The sequence below is a fragment of the Arachis duranensis genome, chromosome 5, assembly GCF_000817695.3.
Source record: "Arachis duranensis cultivar V14167 chromosome 5, aradu.V14167.gnm2.J7QH, whole genome shotgun sequence".
NCBI classification, from domain to species: Eukaryota; Viridiplantae; Streptophyta; class Magnoliopsida; order Fabales; family Fabaceae; genus Arachis; species Arachis duranensis.
The window spans coordinates 91227579-91247835 of NC_029776.3; the positions used below are offsets into that span (position 1 = coordinate 91227579).

General features: G+C 35.7%; 3 protein-coding genes across 3 annotated transcripts; 2 read left to right on the top strand and 1 right to left on the bottom strand.

The window, feature by feature from the left end:
• Positions 1-196: 196 nt before the first annotated feature.
• On the top strand, positions 197-5335 carry LOC107490426 (aspartyl protease APCB1). The gene is made up of 9 exons (XM_016111208.3): positions 197-891; positions 1421-1538; positions 2129-2361; positions 2472-2702; positions 3159-3309; positions 3409-3494; positions 3811-3925; positions 4009-4081; positions 5096-5335. The coding sequence occupies exons 1-9, from the start codon at positions 302-304 to the stop codon at positions 5224-5226; spliced, it is 1728 nt and encodes a 575-aa protein (XP_015966694.1). The 5' UTR covers positions 197-301; the 3' UTR covers positions 5227-5335.
• A 997-nt stretch (positions 5336-6332) lies between these two features.
• LOC107490424 (lysine-specific histone demethylase 1 homolog 1) lies at positions 6333-9083 on the top strand. Its single transcript, XM_016111206.3, has one exon. The coding sequence runs from the start codon at positions 6477-6479 to the stop codon at positions 8877-8879; it is 2403 nt and encodes an 800-aa protein (XP_015966692.1). The 5' UTR covers positions 6333-6476; the 3' UTR covers positions 8880-9083.
• A 2830-nt stretch (positions 9084-11913) lies between these two features.
• LOC107490425 (protein phosphatase PP2A regulatory subunit A) lies at positions 11914-18676 on the bottom strand. Its single transcript, XM_016111207.3, has 13 exons — positions 18510-18676; positions 17838-18265; positions 17099-17345; positions 16798-16910; positions 15556-15635; positions 15241-15382; positions 15048-15128; positions 14175-14279; positions 13879-14061; positions 13154-13246; positions 12737-12876; positions 12594-12660; positions 11914-12347 (listed from the first exon to the last, which is right to left on the bottom strand). Exons 2-13 carry the CDS (start codon positions 18231-18233, stop codon positions 12228-12230), a joined length of 1767 nt encoding a protein of 588 aa, XP_015966693.1. The 5' UTR covers positions 18234-18265; positions 18510-18676; the 3' UTR covers positions 11914-12227.
• Between the last annotated feature and the right edge of the window lie 1581 nt (positions 18677-20257).

Here is a 20257-nt window from a genome sequence, read left to right on the forward strand (position 1 = left end):
CCAAAGGTAGCTATAAATATATAAAATTTAAGGGTAAGCACTTTCATTTAAATATGATCAGTAAAAAATAAATTAATAATTTTATACTATTAGATATAATTTTATATTATTAAAATATTAATAATAATTAATTAATAATTACAAATTAAGTTTTGAAACTTAATGTCCAAATACTCTTCATTCAATCAATCACACACAATTGACTCAATCTAAGTCATATGTTAGACCATTTGGTGGCGCACTATTTCCATGCTCTGCTATTCTTCTTCTCTCTTACCCCAACATTGCAGAGAACAGAGCCATGGATTCCGATGATCAATCGCCACAAATCAAAGGTGTTGTTATAATCTCCCTTCCACCACCAGATAACCCTTCTTTGGGTAAAACCATCACTGCTTTTACTTACACTGAACCTCAATCGCAATCTCCTTCTCTTCAATCTCAACCCCAACACCAAAATTTTCACAACAATTCTCAATCTAGTAGTGATCATGATAACAATAATGAATTTCATTCTAACCCATCATCAAGTCCGGAGCTTCAATTCTCTTTCAGGAAGCTCTTCTTTGGAACCCCAACAAAGATCTTCACTTTCTTTAGTGTCCTGCTATTTGCTCTTTTTCTGTATGGTTCCTTCTCTTCTAATACACTTCAGGAACTGAGTGGTCTTAGGAACAACGACGATCATGATGATGGCCCAAACTCTTTTCTATTCCCTTTGTTTCCTAAAATTGGGGTTCATGGTCAGAAGGATTTGAGACTCAAAGTGAGGAATTTTGTTGACACGCAAAAAGAGAATTTTGTTGTGACTCAAAGAAAAGCCGATGTATTTCCTAAAGTTGCAGATTCTTCTTCTGTTTTTCCAATCAGTGGCAACATTTTTCCAGATGGGTATGCCAAAAAGTCAATTTTTTTTCTTTTGCTGAATTGATTGTTGGATTTTGAAGTCAATCTTCAAACCTTGCTTTGTTCAGATGAATCCTCGTTTAGAAAAGAACGAAAAATGATATACGTTCTACTTTTGTTTAACTTCTAAAATGTGAGATCAATAAAAAATAAGAAAACATAAAAATTTGTCAGATAAAAGGACAAGAAAGTTGCCATGCAAATCATTTCTGGCTAAAAAGATTGAAAAGGGCAAAAGGGGTTTCTTTTAAGGTTTTCCCTTTTTGCTGGATGCTTTATTAATTAACAAGGACATTTTTTTGCTTTATAGGTACTTTTGTTTTTCTCTGCATTAGCTTACATAGTTGTGAATTTGACCCAAAATTGGATTTTCTTTTTTCATCAGATAAACTAGGAAATAGTACTAATTTGTAGGAATCCAAATTTACAATATTGCATTAGAGGCAGTGGATATCTGTATATGTTAGTAGATTTTGATGATGATGACAGCCTTGCAACATGTTCTTCTGTTCAGGTTATATTACACATATCTACAAGTAGGAAATCCTCCAAAACGTTATTTTCTTGATGTCGATACAGGAAGTGACTTAACTTGGATACAGTGTGATGCTCCATGCAGAAGTTGTGCAAAGGTAGATTTACAAGTTGAATTCTGAATAATTATTATATGTATCGATCCAAATCATTCAGAAGAATGTATAAAATTATAGATGGATTATGTGCATTGAAGAACTTACTTTCAAATCTATTAATTTAAGAGAAAGTATAGGGAGCCAATGGCCTAAGCGTACAATGTGTATAATGGAGGTTTAGGAAGTATTAGAGATATGATAATTAGTGTTACATTGTCCTGTCAGGTTACGTTTTTGGGATGAGTGGGTTCATGACATGGTATTAGAGTTCTAGATCCGAAAGGTCAAGGGTTTGATCTTTAGTGAACTCCAAAATCAACTTAAGTTTTTGGGATGAGTGATTTTATGACATGAGATGTTTATTATTCCTGGTATCCGGATGGTTATTCTAGATAGTATGGGTGATATTCATTTTATTCATGGACCAAAGATTTAACCCATTGTACACATTGTACGCTTAGGCTATTGGCTCCCTAGCACCACCCTTAATTTAAATGCTATGTTGTCAAGTACAATGTGGATAGTACAAGTCTGATCATGTTATTTCTGCTTAAAAAACTGTGTAAACTCAAAGGATATAATTGATTTAGGGAGCACATGTACCGTACAAGCCGGTAAGATCCAACATAGTTCCATCTGTGGACTCTATCTGCTTTGAAGTACAGAAAAATCAGAGGAATGAATATCAAGGAAGTCTTCAGCAGCAGTGTGATTATGAGATCCAATATGCAGATCATAGTTCCTCCTTGGGGGTTCTCATTAGAGACGATGTTCATCTTTTGACTACTAATGGATCGAAAGCTAAGTTAAATTTCGTTTTTGGGTATGAATCCTTTTTTTTTGTTTTTGAGACCCTTTCCTTTCTTTAAGACAATCGACAATATATTCTACGAAGTTGCTGATCTAATTTTTGCGACCTCTTTGTTATCTAAGGTGTGGATATGATCAAGATGGCTCACTTCTGAATACGTTGGCAAAAACAGATGGAATCATGGGACTTAGCAGGGCGAAAGTGAGCCTGCCGTTCCAGTTGGCGAGTAAAGGGCTTATTAAGAATGTGGTTGGTCATTGCCTAAGCAAGGATGGAGTTGGTGGTGGATACATGTTCTTAGGTGATGATTTTGTGCCATATTGGGGTATGACTTGGGCTCCTATGGCCAATACGTGAGTATAATTCTAAACAGATCACATCTTTCCATTATGAACTTGGTTTGCATTTTTATTTGGGGAAGAAAGTGTATGCCTTGTAATGCAAACTTTTTAAGTCCAATTGGGAGAATGTAAAAAATCAACTGGTGTTTTATAGTAATTGTTTCTATTTGATGAACTTCACCTTTTCTTTTTTTCCCAAAATATTCATGGCATAGAGCCATGAGAATGCAGTGCTCTCTTTATTTTTTTTTAATTATTATTTTATGCTTTTGTTTCCTTAGGGTGTGTCTCTGCATTTCAATTTTTGAAGGAAAGGTGGAGAAAGGAAAATTTTGAAGTGTAAAGTTTTAGTTTAACACTTTAAATTCTTCCCTTCTATTGTTTTCCCTCCAAAATCAAAACTCAGAAACATACTCTAAGAAGTTTGTTCTTACTCGTCATTAACTAATGTAGAATGCGATCTAACAGAGATTTATACCAAGCTGAGATTCTTGGGATGAATTACGGGTATAGGCCCCTCAGTTTTGATGGCAACAGCAAAGTAGGAAAGGTGATTTTTGACAGTGGCAGTTCTTATACGTATTTTCCAAAAGTTGCATACTTGGATCTTGTTGCTTCTGTGAGTTCTTACTCTAACCATCTAGAACATCTCTTGTGCATTTCTTCTTGAGTCCTGTATTGAATTTTATATTTGTTAATATCTTTCATTTTGGTGCAGCTCGAAGAAGTTTCTGGATTGGGACTCGTTCAAGACGAGTCAGATACGACCTTGCCTATTTGCTGGCAAGCTAATTTCCCGATAAGGTAAGAGAAATTATCTAGGTTCCCTTATTTCTCTTTACGATGATTTTTGAAACACTAGTTGATAATAACAAATTTGTATAACTTTTACATTGTCACCCAATCGAAGTTTGCGTTTATATGACTCATGATATGTATAAAGTCGTTACTCAAGTCGCAATGCTATTATTAATGGCTCATGTTATGAGATACATGATATGTTTTCTATTTTCTTGCATATATTTTACTTAAAGGAGTTTTCATGTCTACTACTGTTTTCTTGCATCTTTTTAACCAACCTTAAGAGCGTGCTCTAACGTCCATGTTATTGGGCATGCAGATCTGTCAAAGATGTCAAGAATGTATTCGATACCTTGAGTCTTCGATTTGGAAGCAAGTGGTGGATTTTGTCGACGGTGTTTCAGATTCCTCCGGAGGGTTACTTGATTATTAGTGTAATTTACTCTTCCTATTCAACATTTTGGCCCTATTGATTTTTATTATTACTAGAATTTCTAATTTAACTCCTTTGATGCAGAAAAAAGGCAATGTATGCTTGGCTATCCTTGATGGTAGCAATGTACATGATGGATCCACCATTATAATTGGAGGTATTCTCATCCTCAAGAAAACTATTGAAAGCGAATTGAGATTTATGATGCAGTTTTGCCTGTTACATTTTTTTGTACTCTCTTGGTTCCACAATATTCGCTGCTTTGGAGATTTGGTTTTATCTTAGATCAACCATGCAATGTGTATACAAAAAGGCAGCTACTAAATGGTTAATTTTTTTGAATATTGGATGATATTTGATGTAATGCGTGATTATGATGCAGCTGTGTGTTTTATTGCGATATTGGAGGCTAACAGAAATCGCTCCCCGCGATTTGTAGACAGCAGCAAGAAGACAAAAAAAATAGCAGAAAAGAAGAAAATAGAGGGGGCCACTAGAAGTATGGTGGGGTGATTTGTGAGGGAGATAACAAAATTTGAGACTTATAGCCGCTAAGGCTAAAATTTTTTAATCTCCCTCACAAATTGCCCCACCATGCATCAAATTGCCCCCACCATACTTCTAGTCGCCCCCTCCATTTCTTCTTTTCTCCTATTTTTTTTTTTTTTGTCTTCTTGCTGTTGCGTACAAATAGCAAGTATCGATTATTGCTAACCTCCAATATCACGGTAAAACACACAACTGCATCATAATCACGCATTACACCAATTGGCAGCCAATTTTTAAAAAAAATCGTGTAAATATACACAAATACATAATGGTTGAGTTGGTGGCTGATTTTTTATATACACATGCCATTTTTTATCTTCAATACATTGATTTTTTAAAGTAACAAATTTCCTATGCGAAAGATATTGTGGAGTGAGTAATTTTGGATAATACTATAGCAAAAAGTGTTTTTTAACGAAAAGTGAAGATTGCTTTTTTATTATAGAAAAAATATTAAATAATAAAGACATCCTCCAATAAAAAATTTAGTTACAAACCTTACTATTCACCAAAGAAATTCCCATATTTGTGTCCTTTGGTTGTCCTTCATAACTCACTGTCTTGCATTTCATCGGAATTTACACACTTAATCATTGATTATGGTTAAATCTAAATCTTGCAGACATTTCATTAAGAGGATATATGCTTGTGTATGACAATGTGAATAAAAAAATTGGTTGGGAGAGAGCAGAATGTGGCATGCCAAGAAGAATCAGAAAGAATCAGAATCTCTTGACTGATAGCATGCTATAGTTCTTGCGGATTTCTTTTTTTGATCTCTTACATGGCAGTTTATGTACAGAAGAAAAAAAAAATGGTTACAATATTTGTTTATATAGAGGTTTAAATTTTATTTTGTGCATTAATTATGAATACCTAGTCTGACATGTTATTAACTTATTATACTATGGCAAGACTTGGTTAAAATTAGTGGTTATCTGAATGACTTGGTATCTTGTACTCCATTTAAGCCTATGATGCATGCATCATTAAATTGTCAAAATGAATAAATTGGAAGGGAAACGAATGGAACTGAAATGAAAGAAAATGAAGAAATACAAGGACTAAAATTTAACTTTCAGGTTAACGAAAGGTCCTAGGTTATCAATTATCATAGTGAGGTGAGAATTTCATATATGGTTAATGATATGATTAACTTAAAAAAAAAAAAAAAAGCAACGCTCAAGCAGTATCTTTTTTTGGTGACTGCTCAAGCAGTATCTTTAAACACACTGTAATTTGGATTAACTTGAGAACAAAAATTTAAGGATTTTTCGGGTATTTAAGTAATTTTTTAACAAGTGAAAGTGTATTTGCTAGCATCTCATCAAGTATATATCCTTAGTACAATCAATTTAGGTGTATCCAAATTATTCTCAAATATTAACCAGATGTTAGCAAAAAAAATATAATACCCCCTCTAATTTAAAATTAATTTTGGTAAAGTAGAAGAGTTAAACTATTCTGTACCAAGCAATACTTGTCTTTTGATGTAATAAATTAATAATACATAATCAAAACACTTGTAAAAACATTTTTATATAAAAAGAAATAGAATTTAATTTTGTGTAAAATAATTTTATAAGTACATCTAAAATTAATTATGTAGTATTATATTAATAGAAATAAATATTTTATATATTAACAGTATGAATAATTATTTAATAAAATTGATATAATTAAATAATGATATAAAATATTTTATATTGTAAATATATTAAAATTAAACTCAAAGAATTATTAAATATTTAAATTCCATAAATAACAGTATAAAAAAAGTGACTTTTTTTTTCCTTTTATACATAAGTTCACACAAATAGTGCACTTCGCCACTTCCTTTATAGGCAAAGTACAAACTGCGAACATTTAAAACGAAAACATTTCAACAAGAGCTGTCTCTATTAGCGGATATGGATATCAATACTAATTACTATTAATCTCTGAATATTTGAAAAAAATTGAATAAAACAAATTCAAAGTCCATCAGGGAGGGAGGAACCAAAATGGAAACGACGGCGGACCCTCCACCACAGCTATCACCGCCGCCCCCACCACCCATCTCCGACCCCATATCGCCGGAAAACGACGTGGCACTGTCCCCACAGCTCAACAACTCCTCGGAAGACCAATCATCCTCCCTCCCAAAGGAAACGACACCAGAAACCGCCGTTTTGGAATCCCCAGAAGATTCTTCTTCATCTCACCAACACGCCCCACCTGACCCCAACCCCGCGGCTCCCGGTCCTCCCCGCAAGCGCCGCCGTCGCAAGAAATTTTTCACGGAGATCAACGGCGCCGCCTCCATCGCCGCCAGGAACCGCCGTAACGATGTTGCCAAGGACTGCGATGTCGAGGCCCTCATCGCCATCTCCGTCGGTTTCCCCGTCGACTCTCTGACGGAGGAGGAGATCGAGGCCAACGTCGTCTCCACCGTCGGCGGCTCCGAGCAGACCAACTACATCGTCGTCCGAAACCACATCCTCGCACGGTGGCGCTCCAACGTCGACGTGTGGCTCACGCGCGATCGAGCCCTCCAATCTATCCGTTCCGAGCACAAAGGGTTGGTCGATTCCGCGTACCGTTTCCTCCTCGAGCACGGGTACATCAATTTCGGCATCGCGCCACCGATTAAAGAAGCGAAGTTGAAACCTTTCGATGATTTCGAAAGAGGAACGGTGATTGTGATTGGTGCTGGGTTCGCAGGTTTGGTTGCGGCGCGGCAATTGGTGTTTCTAGGGTTTAAAGTTGCGATTTTGGAGGGAAGGATGCGCCCTGGTGGGCGCGTGAAGACAAAGAAGATGATGGGTGATGGAGTTGAGGCTGCAGCGGATTTTGGTGGGAGTGTGCTTACTGGAATCAATGGCAACCCTCTTGGGGTTTTGGCGAGGCAATTGGGTTTGCCTCTTCATAAGGTTAGGGATCTTTGCCCTTTGTATATGCCTGATGGAAGGGCTGTTGATTCTGATATTGATTCTAGGGTTGAAGTTTCATTTAATAAGCTTTTGGAGAGGGTTTGTAAGCTTAGGCAGGATATGATTGAGGAGGTTAAGTCGGTTGATGTGCCGTTAGGGACGGCGCTGGAGGCATTCCGGCGGGTTTATAAGGTTTGTGAGGAACAGGAGGAAAGGATGCTGTTGAATTGGCACCTTGCTAATTTGGAGTATGCTAATGCTACTCTGATGTCGAATTTGTCCATGGCATATTGGGATCAGGACGATCCTTATGAGATGGGTGGTGATCACTGTTTTATCCCCGGAGGGAACGAGATTTTCGTTAGGGCGCTCGCGGAAGATTTACCAATTTTCTATGGGCGGACTGTGGAGTGTGTTAAGTATGGATCTGATGGGGTGATTGTTTATGCCAGCGGGCAGGAATTCCGGGGGGACATGGTGGTTTGCACTGTGCCGTTAGGTGTGCTTAAGAAGGGGTCTATTGAGTTTGTCCCTGAGCTTCCTCAGAGAAAGAAAGATGCAATTCATAGGTTAGGGTTTGGGTTGCTGAACAAGGTTGCTATTCTATTTCCATATAATTTCTGGGGTGGGAACATTGATACGTTTGGTCATTTGACTGAGGACTTGAGTATGAGGGGTGAGTTTTTTCTGTTCTATAGCTACTCTTCTGTGTCCGGAGGCCCACTACTCGTTGCCCTTGTTGCCGGGGATGCTGCAATTAGGTTTGAGATGATGTCACCGGTGGAGTCTGTGAGAAGGGTTTTGGACATTCTGAAGGATATATATAACCCAAAGGGAATTGTTGTTCCGGAACCTGTTCAGGCAGTCTGTACGCGGTGGGGGAAGGATCACTTTGCTTATGGATCTTATTCTTATGTTGCTGTTGGTTCATCAGGAGACGATTATGATATTCTTGCAGAGAGTGTTGGAGATGGGAGACTGTTCTTTGCCGGTGAGGCGACCAGTAAACAATATCCTGCGACAATGCACGGAGCATTTCTTAGTGGAATGAGAGAGGCTGCAAACATTCTGAGGGTCGCAAATAGAAGATCTTTGGTGCCAGTTGACAGAACAAGAAACACCAGAGAGAGTGATGAATTGAACAAATTGTTTATGAACCCTGACCTCAAATTTGGGAGCTTCTCTGCTTTGTTTAATCCAGAGCCGAATGATCTTGATTCTATTGCATTACTACGCGTTAAAATTGGAGAAGCGGTCATGGACTCTGGCAATCTTTATCTTTACGCCATGGTTTCGAAGAAGCAAGCCGTTGAGTTGAGTCAGGTGGATGGAGACGAAAACAGGATGAGAATGTTAAGCCACAATTTTGGGGTGAGTTTGGTTGGGAGGAAGGGCTTAAGTAGTGCTGCTGAATCTATTATTGGCAGCATAAAATTATCGAGATCCAATCTTATTAAAGCAGAAAATGGTCTGGTTCACCACATGAATTCTTAGAGCATCATGGAGAACAGAGGCTCATTGTTAACTGTATTATTAAACTCAGATGTTTTCTGTTAGAAGTTAGAACTACATAGTTTCTGACCATTTTTCCCGTCATTGTTACCCATTTTTAGCATTGATGTTCCACAAGGAACAAGGCTGTAGTCGCTTCTTTATGATTAAATATGAATGTAGAAATATTAATTTCCTAGTTGGTTACCAAGATTTCTCAAATAATATAATCTAGTTAGCTCCTTTGTGCCAAATAAAATGCTTCAAGGTAATGCGTTCAGAATTTCTGATCTAACAGTCATAGTTATGCACTTGTGAGTTTCAACTTTCAACATCATTTTTTTCCTCCGACGGTATCTCTTAATCCGGCAGGTCAAAGACTAATTCGCTGCAAATTTTAGCTCTATTTAAGGGTCTGCTGCTGGCTAATGGGTTATTGCATACACGGGATTCGAACCTCCGAAATTTACTTAAGCAGACGAGTAAACTGACCACTTGATCAATTCAAATTAGTTTTTAACATCATTACATTGTGTTTATTGGACAAAGCAGAGTAGTAACCCATTGAAGCAAACCAAAGCGCGCTCTCATTTGATGTGGTATCTTTTGCCACACTGGATTGTCCCAATGGCTAGTTGACATGAATACATTCTAATTGGACTTAATTTGGTCACTCCCCAATGTATAACCCTAAATTAATCCCAAATGTTTTGAAGCACTCAGATCATTTGCAATAAGCTAATGTTGAGAAACCATGATAGGAGGTGGTAGCACTGTTGTGGGTAGTTATATCAGTCACCTTCTAATGGGTACTGGGCAAGGACACAGAACTGTGGGAGGTCAATGTGGGTGTCGGAAGGATGTGGTTGTGGCTGTCATCCGGTTTTGAAGTGATCTGGAACAGATTCGAATCCAAAGAATTTTTTATTTTGATGTCTTAATTATAATATGAGTGAAGAAGTTAGTTCTCCTTGTTGATTTGTTAGTTCTCTCTTTTTTTCAGCAATTTTTTTTTATTTCAGACAAGTGAAAAAGAGTGGTGTGAATTATTTGTGCGGACTGATATTGGACATGATAAAGCTGGAAAACCAAAACCTTACTCAGGCTTATGAATTAAAGATGAACTTTGCTTGAAAACTTGAGAAGTTGGAAGATGATGTTAGGAGTCAAAAATTGATTATCCATTTGGTTGTTTTGGTTCTATTTCTAGTGGTAGCGTTCTTTATAGTGATGTTATGTAAAGCGTGAATAGTGTTTGTTGTTCTTTAATTTATGGAATTAATGAACTATATGAAATATTCGAAGGGTAAAATATTATTTTGGTCCTCAACGTTTGTTTCAAATTTTAATTTGGTCTCTAACATTTCAAAAATCATATTTTTGTCCCAAAAAATTTTAAACAGGTTCAATGTGGTTCTACCATTAAATTTCACACTAATAGTTAACGGAATGAGTGACGTGGATGTTAATAACGCTACTAGTGAAGTCATATATTCTTCCGTGTGTTAAAAAAATATAACTAAAACCTTCTTATAACACTTCTTCTCCTGAATTTTCTTTTTATACAAAACTCCAAATCCTAAAAACAATCATCACTGCTTCAAAATCAAAGGAAAAACTTTTATATAAGTGATCATTGATGAATTGATTTTATTTATATACTAAAATCAAATGCTATATGTGAATTGTTTATATTAAATTTAATGGTCTGATAACATTGAACCCACTTAAAATTTTTTTGGAATTGAAATATGACGTTTGAAAATTTTAGGACTGAAATAGCATTTCTTATTTCAAACATTAAGGACTAAATTAGGATTCAACCCAAACGTTGAGGACTAAAATAATACTTTACTCTATAAAACGCATGATGTTTGTTCATGGTATGCTTTACGCTGTAATTGTTTTTGTCCACAACAAGATGAAAATGAAGATGATGATGAAGAAGAAAAAGAATATACTCCGAATATTTGGGATTGATTTAGGGTTATATATTTGAGGAGGAACCAAATAGGGTCTAATTAAAATATGTCCACGTCACTTAGGCTTAGTTTCGTAAAACTTTTACTTTTCAAAAGTAGCTTTTAAAAGATAATTTTTTAAAAGTTGTAACATTTATGTTTGGTAAATCAAATTAAAAATAGCTTTTAATAAATACAAGCAACAACAATTATGTTTGGTAAAATAACTTTTAAAATTTAAAAATACTATAATAGACATAAATGCAAGCATTAAATTTAAAAATTAGTTAACATATAAGGTGATATTAGATTTTTAAATTTTGAAAAATACAAACCAACTTTAAAAAGTCCTATCTTAGGTTTTTTATAAATATACCCTGATTTTTTTAAAGCTACAAGCATAAGCACAAGCACATGTCTTTTTGATTTACCAAACACAAAATGAAGAGTTTGACCTTTTAAAAAACACAAACACCTCTTCAAAAAATTTTACTAAACAAGCCTTAGTCGTTGGGACAATCTAGACAAAAGACAATCACATTAGCAGTCTAATAGTTGACTCGGCACCTAAAAGGATTTTAGGGACCATTATACTGTCCGAAACTCTATTTAGAAGACTACTAATTGTAAATGGTCCAAAACCCTATCTAGAAGACTACTAATAGTAAAATTGAGATCTCCATATCAAATTAGACTCGGAGACAGAAACCACTACGGCGATTTACTCAGCTAATGGCTACGTTTCGTTATTTATGTTTCGCTATTTATGTGCCAGTTTGGTGATTCTTTACACGCGTATTTAGCCAAGTATGTAATTCAACGTTTTATCTTGGCTTCTGCGAATACAGAAAATTATCTACGATTAGTAACATGTAATAACTAATAACCGTTTCATTCTTTTCCCATCATTGCTTGTCAATAACTTTATGTTCGATCCAAACACAATAATGAGAAGCAACATACATATCTATCATGATTAGAAATGTCATTACTTAATCGCGATCTTTTCAGATTTTTGTATGAATAATTGAATATCACTCAACTCAAACAACCGCTAGAATTCATCAATGTACATCTTTTATGCAGAATTTAAATATATTCATAGTATTGGAAATCATGAAAGTTCATACAAAATGATCACCTAGTGTGGCATGATAAAATTAGTGATTGTACGTCAAAATTCAACCATCTTACTTCCGGACAATGTTCCATTACTACAAAGAACCTGGTAGTATAGATATCAGATACAACAAATTAAAAATACGATCTCAACAACAGAGATGTGATACAAAGGAATCAAGAAGCTGGCCATGCCAATCTAGTAAGAAATTGTAAAAAATTATAGGAGAAGGGTAAAAAAACAAAATCTAAATATAAAATGCTGATTGATCTAGCTGGACATCTGGACTTGATCATTAGATTGCAATGCTTGAGAGGCGAAAAACCTCACATCAACATCTGGATCCTCACTGAGCTCAACCAAACAGGGACGGATGGTGCTCTCAGCAACCTTCATTGTTCAAATGGTATGTAATTATAATAAAGAATTTTGCATTCTATTAAAACACTAAGATAAAATAGAAGTATGGTGAGAAGTAATCGGATAACGTTTTCCAAGTGACAGTTACCAAGGAATATGTTAACCTATGCTAATTCAGTAACTACTAATTTAAACTTTTAAGAGAAACCAATTCACCATAAATGGAATTACAATCCATGGAAGTAACATAAACACAAACTTAAATGGGCTACTTACCGACTCATCAACAATTGGAATGAGAGATTGCAACACTTTAGCTACATTGAATTTGATATTGGGTACCCTGCAAGACAGACATTCCATGAGCACTTGGTTCAAATAAAAGATACACAACAGCAGTGAGAATTCAGCAATTTTACCTATCTTTAGATGCATTAATGACCAGGGGAAGAAGTTTTGAAGTAGTGATTTCTGTGCCTAGAACAGGAGCTAGGAGTGAAATAGCATGCAGAATAGTCATCCGATACAGATAATGCGGATCATTAATCATGTCCAAAACCTGCAAATGTTATAAGCATTCAGATTGTGTAGTAAGATTATTGCAAGTTGCAGCTCAAATTTGACACAGCAGAATTCTACCCTATGTACCACAGTCCAAGAATAGTACAGATGCTATTGAATCAGCTATATATCACAATTAAACTACCCCAAGTATGGGAGCATATGCTCAATCCCCGATGTGAAAAATATGCTGGGACTAAAATATGCTTCTACATTTCAAGGTAAAACATATTGCTGATGCATATCAAATAACCAAAATTCATCTGCTAAAAAACCTGGGGAATGATATGCTGCATTGCCCACTCTGGTCCAAATTCTTCTGCTAAGCGTTTTACATTATTAGCAGCTGCATCACGAATTGAATATACCTACAACCAATCAATGCAATCAATAAAGTCAGTATTCTGCAGTTACTCTAGAGAACAATCAGCAACAACATAAATTGCAACTTTTCTGACTGGAATTAAGACAGTTATAATTGGCTGAATCAATGGAAGATACTATTAAAATCTTCCCCCAAATACAAGGCACGTCATCTTCCTTTAGTCCTTTTGCTGGCATTACCAATGAAATTGCAAAATGCATTTAATTAGGATGGGAATATACAGAGAATAAGCAGAGGAAAAGAAATCCTCCAAACTAAAAGAAAACAGAAAACCAAAACATTAGTGAAATGTGGCTTTCTAGTCTCAACATGTCTTAGAGGGAAAGTCTTCTCTGAGAATAACTGCCCTGTTAAAATATCTAGTTTCAAATTGGTACTTCTATCCCTCTTATAGCCTGTCACACCAGTATCTTTTTACCCTCATTTTTTAAAGCCAGAGACATTTTTTCAAAGCATATTACATAGAAATAACAGATAGAACCCAAGTACTAAGATATAAGAGTAAAAAAGAAAATCTGTATCCAAGATGAAAGGTTTCAAGAGTTATACTAGTCAACTCAGTGATACCCAATAAAATGGGAATACATTAGATCACAATTTGGTTGCTTTACAAACCTTGTCCTTTAGCCACTGCATGCAAAGAGCTCCAAGCTTATCATCAAAAAAGCCTACACCCAGCTGACTTGCTAGTAAGGGTATATATTCTATGATTGCAAGTCGAACTCTCCAGTGCCGATCCTCAGCGAGTTCAACGATAGCTGGCAACAGGGATTGAGATAACAGGTCAATACCGATAACCTGCATTCACCATGTACATTACAAAGTATCATTAGAGAGAATAATATGACAGATAATAATGATTGGAATGACGATTGTGATTATGAAATAATAATCACTGTTGAGCCACAAACCTGGTTCACTTGATCAAGCTTGCTAATAATGTTTAACCTAACATCAGGAAACTCATCTTTCAAAAGAGAAAGGAAGATAGGAAGAAGTTGCTCAATTGTTGCATCCTACAACCATAAAAAAACCGCATTAACTTCAACAAGTAGCATGCATCAACTGGTTTTTAACAAGAATTGAATTACATAAGGGGACCTTTTCAAGTGTTAGATTAAAGTATGTTGGGATCCAATTGCAGATTATGACATCAGTACCATAACGGAAGTATGGGATTTTAGTGGGGGTTTGATATGGCCATAGAATATCTAACACAATAGCTAGTTTTCATTCTGTGGTTATCCCAAATTCTTATCAATTGGTATCAAAGCCTTCCACCAACCTTCTGCCATGTCTTTTAATTAATATATGTATTGGTCTTGCACATTGGAGAGAACACAGACCAAATCCATCTTAGGACATGTACTGCAGAAGTATTTAGGTATGACGATCTCACCTCATTACATGTTAATGGAAAATTGTGAATAAGAAAAAAACATAAAATTATGCTCTGCAAGAAAGCGTGAGGATCCAGAAACTCAGTGGTGAGATTGAGTGCAAAAAAGTTGGCATACAAATATAAGGTACCTTAAACACCTAAAATTCAGCCTATTAATCAAGAAAGATCTTCCAAAAAATTTTGAATAAAGATGTCATGGGGCAACGTTATAAATGTTTAGAAGAAATTTAATGGTCAACAAACTTGAAAAGATTTTCTTAATATTCTAAATTATTGTTCCAACAAATGACCAAGCTATATGTTTTTTCCCCTTTATGGCAATGGAGTATAATAGATACATTTTATGTTGCTATGACGTATGTGCTTGGAAAGAGATTAATACCTTCCCTAACACTGGTGCCATTCCCATTATAACGGAAGCCAAGGCAGAGCGAACATGTTGACTTGAATCTGTCGATAACTCCTATAGCAAGAAGACTTTATCAGTCAACACATCTTCAAACATTGAAATTGACTAACTGAGTACCAAGCATGCAAGGAATTCTGTTTCTGTGGTGACAGGGAGAAAACTGTACCTTCACACAAGGTAGAATATGCTGAATGGCAAGTTCAGGACTTAATATTCGGGAAAATTTAGTCACTTTTCCAGCAGCAGCAATACGTACTTCAGCCTCATTATCACGCAGTAAGCGCACATATGCAGGAACCAACTCTGACCTAAAAATACATTACCATTATAAAGAATCAATTAGAATATTGGAAACAAATACATTAGCAAAATATCAGTGATCATAAATCAAATTGGATGATCTTCAGATAGCACCATCAGGAAAAAGCAAACAAAAGTATAATGACAACCAATCATTCATTCAGCTGGTAAGAAACATTACCTGGTGGGTTCAGGACCAACAGCTTCACATAGCTCATATAATTGATTAGCAACCATGTAACGCACACGCCATGACTTATCCTGGTCAAAAAGCAATTCAAATATGTAACAAAACATGCAGAATCACAATTTGGAAATAACACAAGCAAGACAAAACGAAAAGAAATGTTCTTTTTATCTATATTACAAATAGATATTGTCATATAGATGCCTTTAAAATGGAAAAACAATGGGACTATGAACATGAAATGAAAAATCAAAAGTAAAGCAAGACAAGCCACCACCCACAGACCTGCCACCCAGGTTTAAATCCATTCATTTATCAAATAACTCCAGACAAGGTAGCTATTCATAATTCATGAATAAGACACATTCAACTAATGAACACCACCAGATGCAGTGGTTACTCATAACTCAACTAGAAAAGTCATTCAACTGTCAACAATTCTAGATGCAGTGGTTTGTCAGCTTTGTCAAGAAGGTTTCTCCTAGTCTTCCTCACAACACAACAGTATCCAAAAGAACTGGTGAAAAATTGCTTTTTAGCCAGCCAAAATTTGTATACAAGGTATGGTTCAAACTTCAAAAAACAATACAAACAACAACAACAAAGCCTTGTCCCACTAAATGGGGTCGGCTACATGAATCAAACGACGCCATTGTGCTCTGTCATGTATCATGTCTATAGAGAGACCGTTAAACTTCAAAAAACAATAAATAGCTTAAAAAATAAATGCAAATTGAAAAATACATAAATATGACAAACAAATGGAGAATTCTCCAACATATATATGGCCCTCCAAAAAATCCTCTGTCCCAGTAATTTTCTATATCGTAAAACAGAAATCTTATGTTGATACAAGTTTCAGATATTGTTCCATTGAAACGAAATAAATACATAACTGCCAACATTATGCCTTAAGAACAAAGTATTCTACAAGTGATACATTTGATGGGGGGCATAGGATATTCTTGAATTATTGTAAACCAAATACAAGGAGAAAGCTGCAAGAAAGAGAGACGTCCTCTCATTGTGTAATGTGTTTACTAGTTCATGTCAAGGACTCAAGGTTGAATATACATGATTGAACAAGACAATAGACTTAACAGACATGGAGTTCAACCATGAACTTGTTATAATTGTTGGCAATTTCTTTTTCTTTTCTTCCTATTAAAATACCAATAAAATGGTAAGATACACTACAAATCTTCCCATTTAATATATAGTCAATGCTCAATATACCTGAGAGAAATTGACTATCACAGGAAGAATATGTGCAACACAATCTTGAAGCTCCAACAATTTCCCAAGAGCTGCACAGCCCTCAACAGCAAGTAGCCGAACTGAATCTTGATCTGCAACAACAAGAATGGATAAACTAACAATAGGTTTGGTAATACTACCCAGTATATGAACACAACAAGATCAGACCAACTAAGCAGTAAAATATCTAAGACGAAATGTAATAAGTATACTTTTATGATTTTTTATTTAACATTAATGATGGGGGTGGTGAAACTAATTATATATAAATTTCACATACCATCATGTGTGAGGTCCTCAAATACAGACATGATATCTGTTTTCAAGTGAGCAGGTTCAACAGTGGCAGCAAACTTTCCAAGGTTTGTGGCAGCAGATCTCCTAACCATTGGCATATCATCTTGACACAGCTGACCATATATTGTCCTCAGTTCAGTTTTCATTGCCTCCGGTGCACTAGGGTAAGCAATATGAAACAAGCCACACGAGGAAACTCGTGCTGTGAACCACTCACCAGCAGCCAACCTCTACACAAGGTAAATTACAGAAACAATATAAAGCAATAAATGCACTGTTTTAAATATAGAAGTTCTAACTTCAAATTGGACTTAACTGCTCTAAGAGTACCACATGCACTTTATGGAGTACATTACCAATTATAGCTGTTGAAGAGAAAATCAAGTGAAATGATTGTTTTACATTTATAATCTCTTGTTCGTGCATGTATCTTTCAAGATCCTACAACATTGATTCAATCCACGAATGGTTATAATTGTGTAATTTTACTCTTTAAAAGTGAAGAGTCTGCTTTGAAGCAAACAAATTCCAAACTCCTTGTACAACAACATCATGAAACAAAAGTGATAACAACCGTACACTAGTTACTACCTTAAATCAGCTTCAATTGGGCACTTTAGTTTCTAAAGATAAGAGTGCATTTTAAAGGAACCATTCTAAACTCAGCATCACAAACACAAAGGTAATGCATTAACAATAACAGCCATGCACATGGTTACTACCTTAACTAAAGGAATGAAGTGCTCAACCAAGTGTTGTTCCTTCATCTGAGCACCAATCCTACACAGAGACTCCACAGATTTGTCCCTAACACAAGTTTCCTCAACGGTGCATAGGGTTTCCAACGGTGGCAACAGGACGTTGGCGTACTCCACGCCTCCGACGTAGGGTACGAAGACGCCAAGCTCCTCGGCCATGGCGAGGAGGACCTCATCGTCGTCGTCATTGTTCTCGCTGAGGAAAGGGATCAGCTCCTTCCTGGTCCTCTCCTCACCGAGAGCGCGCGCGATCGTCGAGAGCCTCCGGATCGAGTTCAGCCTCAGCTGAATGTCCTCGTTCTTCAGCTCGTCGATGAGAACCGCGATCGGATACAGAGGTTGATCCACCATAGCCGCCATCTTCGCTCGGCACCACCAGATCCTCAAAGAATCTAAACAAGAAACAATAATTTCATTTTCTCAAAAAAAAAAAATCAGAAATCTCGAAATATACGACTTTCGATCGATTTCCTTTTACCAAATCAAGAATCAGGTTCTTGATCTGAACCAATGGCGCGCAAATTAAGCGAGGTCTCAGCGTAATAGGTAAAAAGAGTACAAGAATATTAAAAACATAAAATGAAAAGCGAAAAATAAATAAAGGAGAGCGGAAAGTGTGTTGAGAAGTTTCAGAACCTTGAGATTGTTAGGGTTGGAGATGGACGTGGCTGGGGGAAACGGGAGAGAATTGAGAAATGAGAAGGGGGGATCCGGTGTTTGGAGAGAGAGAGAGAGAGAGAGAGAGAGAGAGAGTTGTTATTATAACTTTGGCTGGAAAATCACCATTTTCGACGGTATAACTGAGGATTTACTCTTTATTTTCTTTGTATTGTTCATCGTTGCCTTTTGGCTGGAAATCTTCAAGTCAAATCTAGCTTGACCCGTGACTTTCTGCCCGACCCATTTATAAATGTATTACTAAATTAAGTAAAATTTAATTTGTACCTTTTGATTTTTGAATTATGAAAATGTTTCAATATAAAGCTTGTCCTGTCGTCCCTAGTGAATTTGATTGTGTTCAAGGAAGTAGCTGTATTTTATATTTTGATTATTTCTTATTTATTTTTCTAATTTTAGTGTTATTCTAACTTATTATTGAATTATGTAATTAATTAAATCATGATTCTTCTAATTTTATGTATGATTACATTTTGCATTTAGTACATGTAGCAATAAATTAATTTAGAACGGTCTAATAGCGCTTAAAATGATTAGTCTTTGATTTGTAGCTGGAGTTGGATCAACATCAATTTAAAAGAAATCCTTGGCCCTTTTTTTTGTGACAGCTTACTGCAATGTATGATACCAAAGAGATTGCAGAATTTTTAAGAACATAGACAGCAATTCAAATGCGTGTCTACATCACAGCTTGAGTTTAACAAAAGAGTTTCAGTCATCTATGGAGCTGCTTAGTGTGAACAAGAATAGAGTTGCTGGAGTTTTCCATAATTCATATTAACTTAGAATAATTGTATAAATTAAAATAAATAATTTTAAAATTAAATAAGTATAATTTATTAATAGATAAAAAAATCTTAACAATTAATTTTATTTTTATATAACTGTTTTGTCGATTTTTAACAAATCGATAGTGGTTCGATTCTAATGGTTTAGGAGCGAAACATACTCCTCTTTGTAGGTACTAGTTCTTCTAAAAGTATATCAAAGTATCTTCCATTAGATAAGTTTTAAGAATAATGATAAATTAAACTTTGTAAATTGAATAGAAAAGAAATAAAGTTTTCAAAAAGGGAAATCGTTTATAAATAAAAAATAGGGGCCTGCTACACATACAAGTAAAAAGGCCGTACAAGTTTTACAAGTTATCAGCCCAAATTTCATTAACACGCGCATTAACTCATTTTGAATGGAGCGTAACTACACGCGCCCCACTCAAACGGTTCCTCTTCGTCGTCTTCTTCTTCTTCTCTTCTTCTTCTTCGTCTTCGTCTTCGTCTTCTTCCTCTTCCTCTTCCTCTTCCTCTTCCTCTTCCTCTTCCTCTTCTTCTTCTTCTTCTTCTTCTTCTTCCTTTTTTTTTTCGATTTTCATGGTTTCTGAAATTCTTCTTCTTCTTCTTGCTGCACGTTCTTCTTCCTCTTACTCTTCTTCTTCTCCTTTTCTTTCGTTTCTGCACGTTCTTCTTCCTCGTTTTCCTCCTCTTCTTCTTCTTCTTCATTTACGTCTTTTCTCTCTGGTTTCTCTTTTTTTTTCGATTTTTCATGGTAAAATCGTTTTTGAAGAAGAAGAAGCAGCAGAAGATGAGGAGGAGAAAGAGAAAGAGTTCTGAATTATGTATAAGATGTACTTCAACAAATTTTGGGTGTATTTTTTTAAATTCTTTGGGTGTATTTTCTGTAACCCTTTGGGTGTATTTGAGTGATAT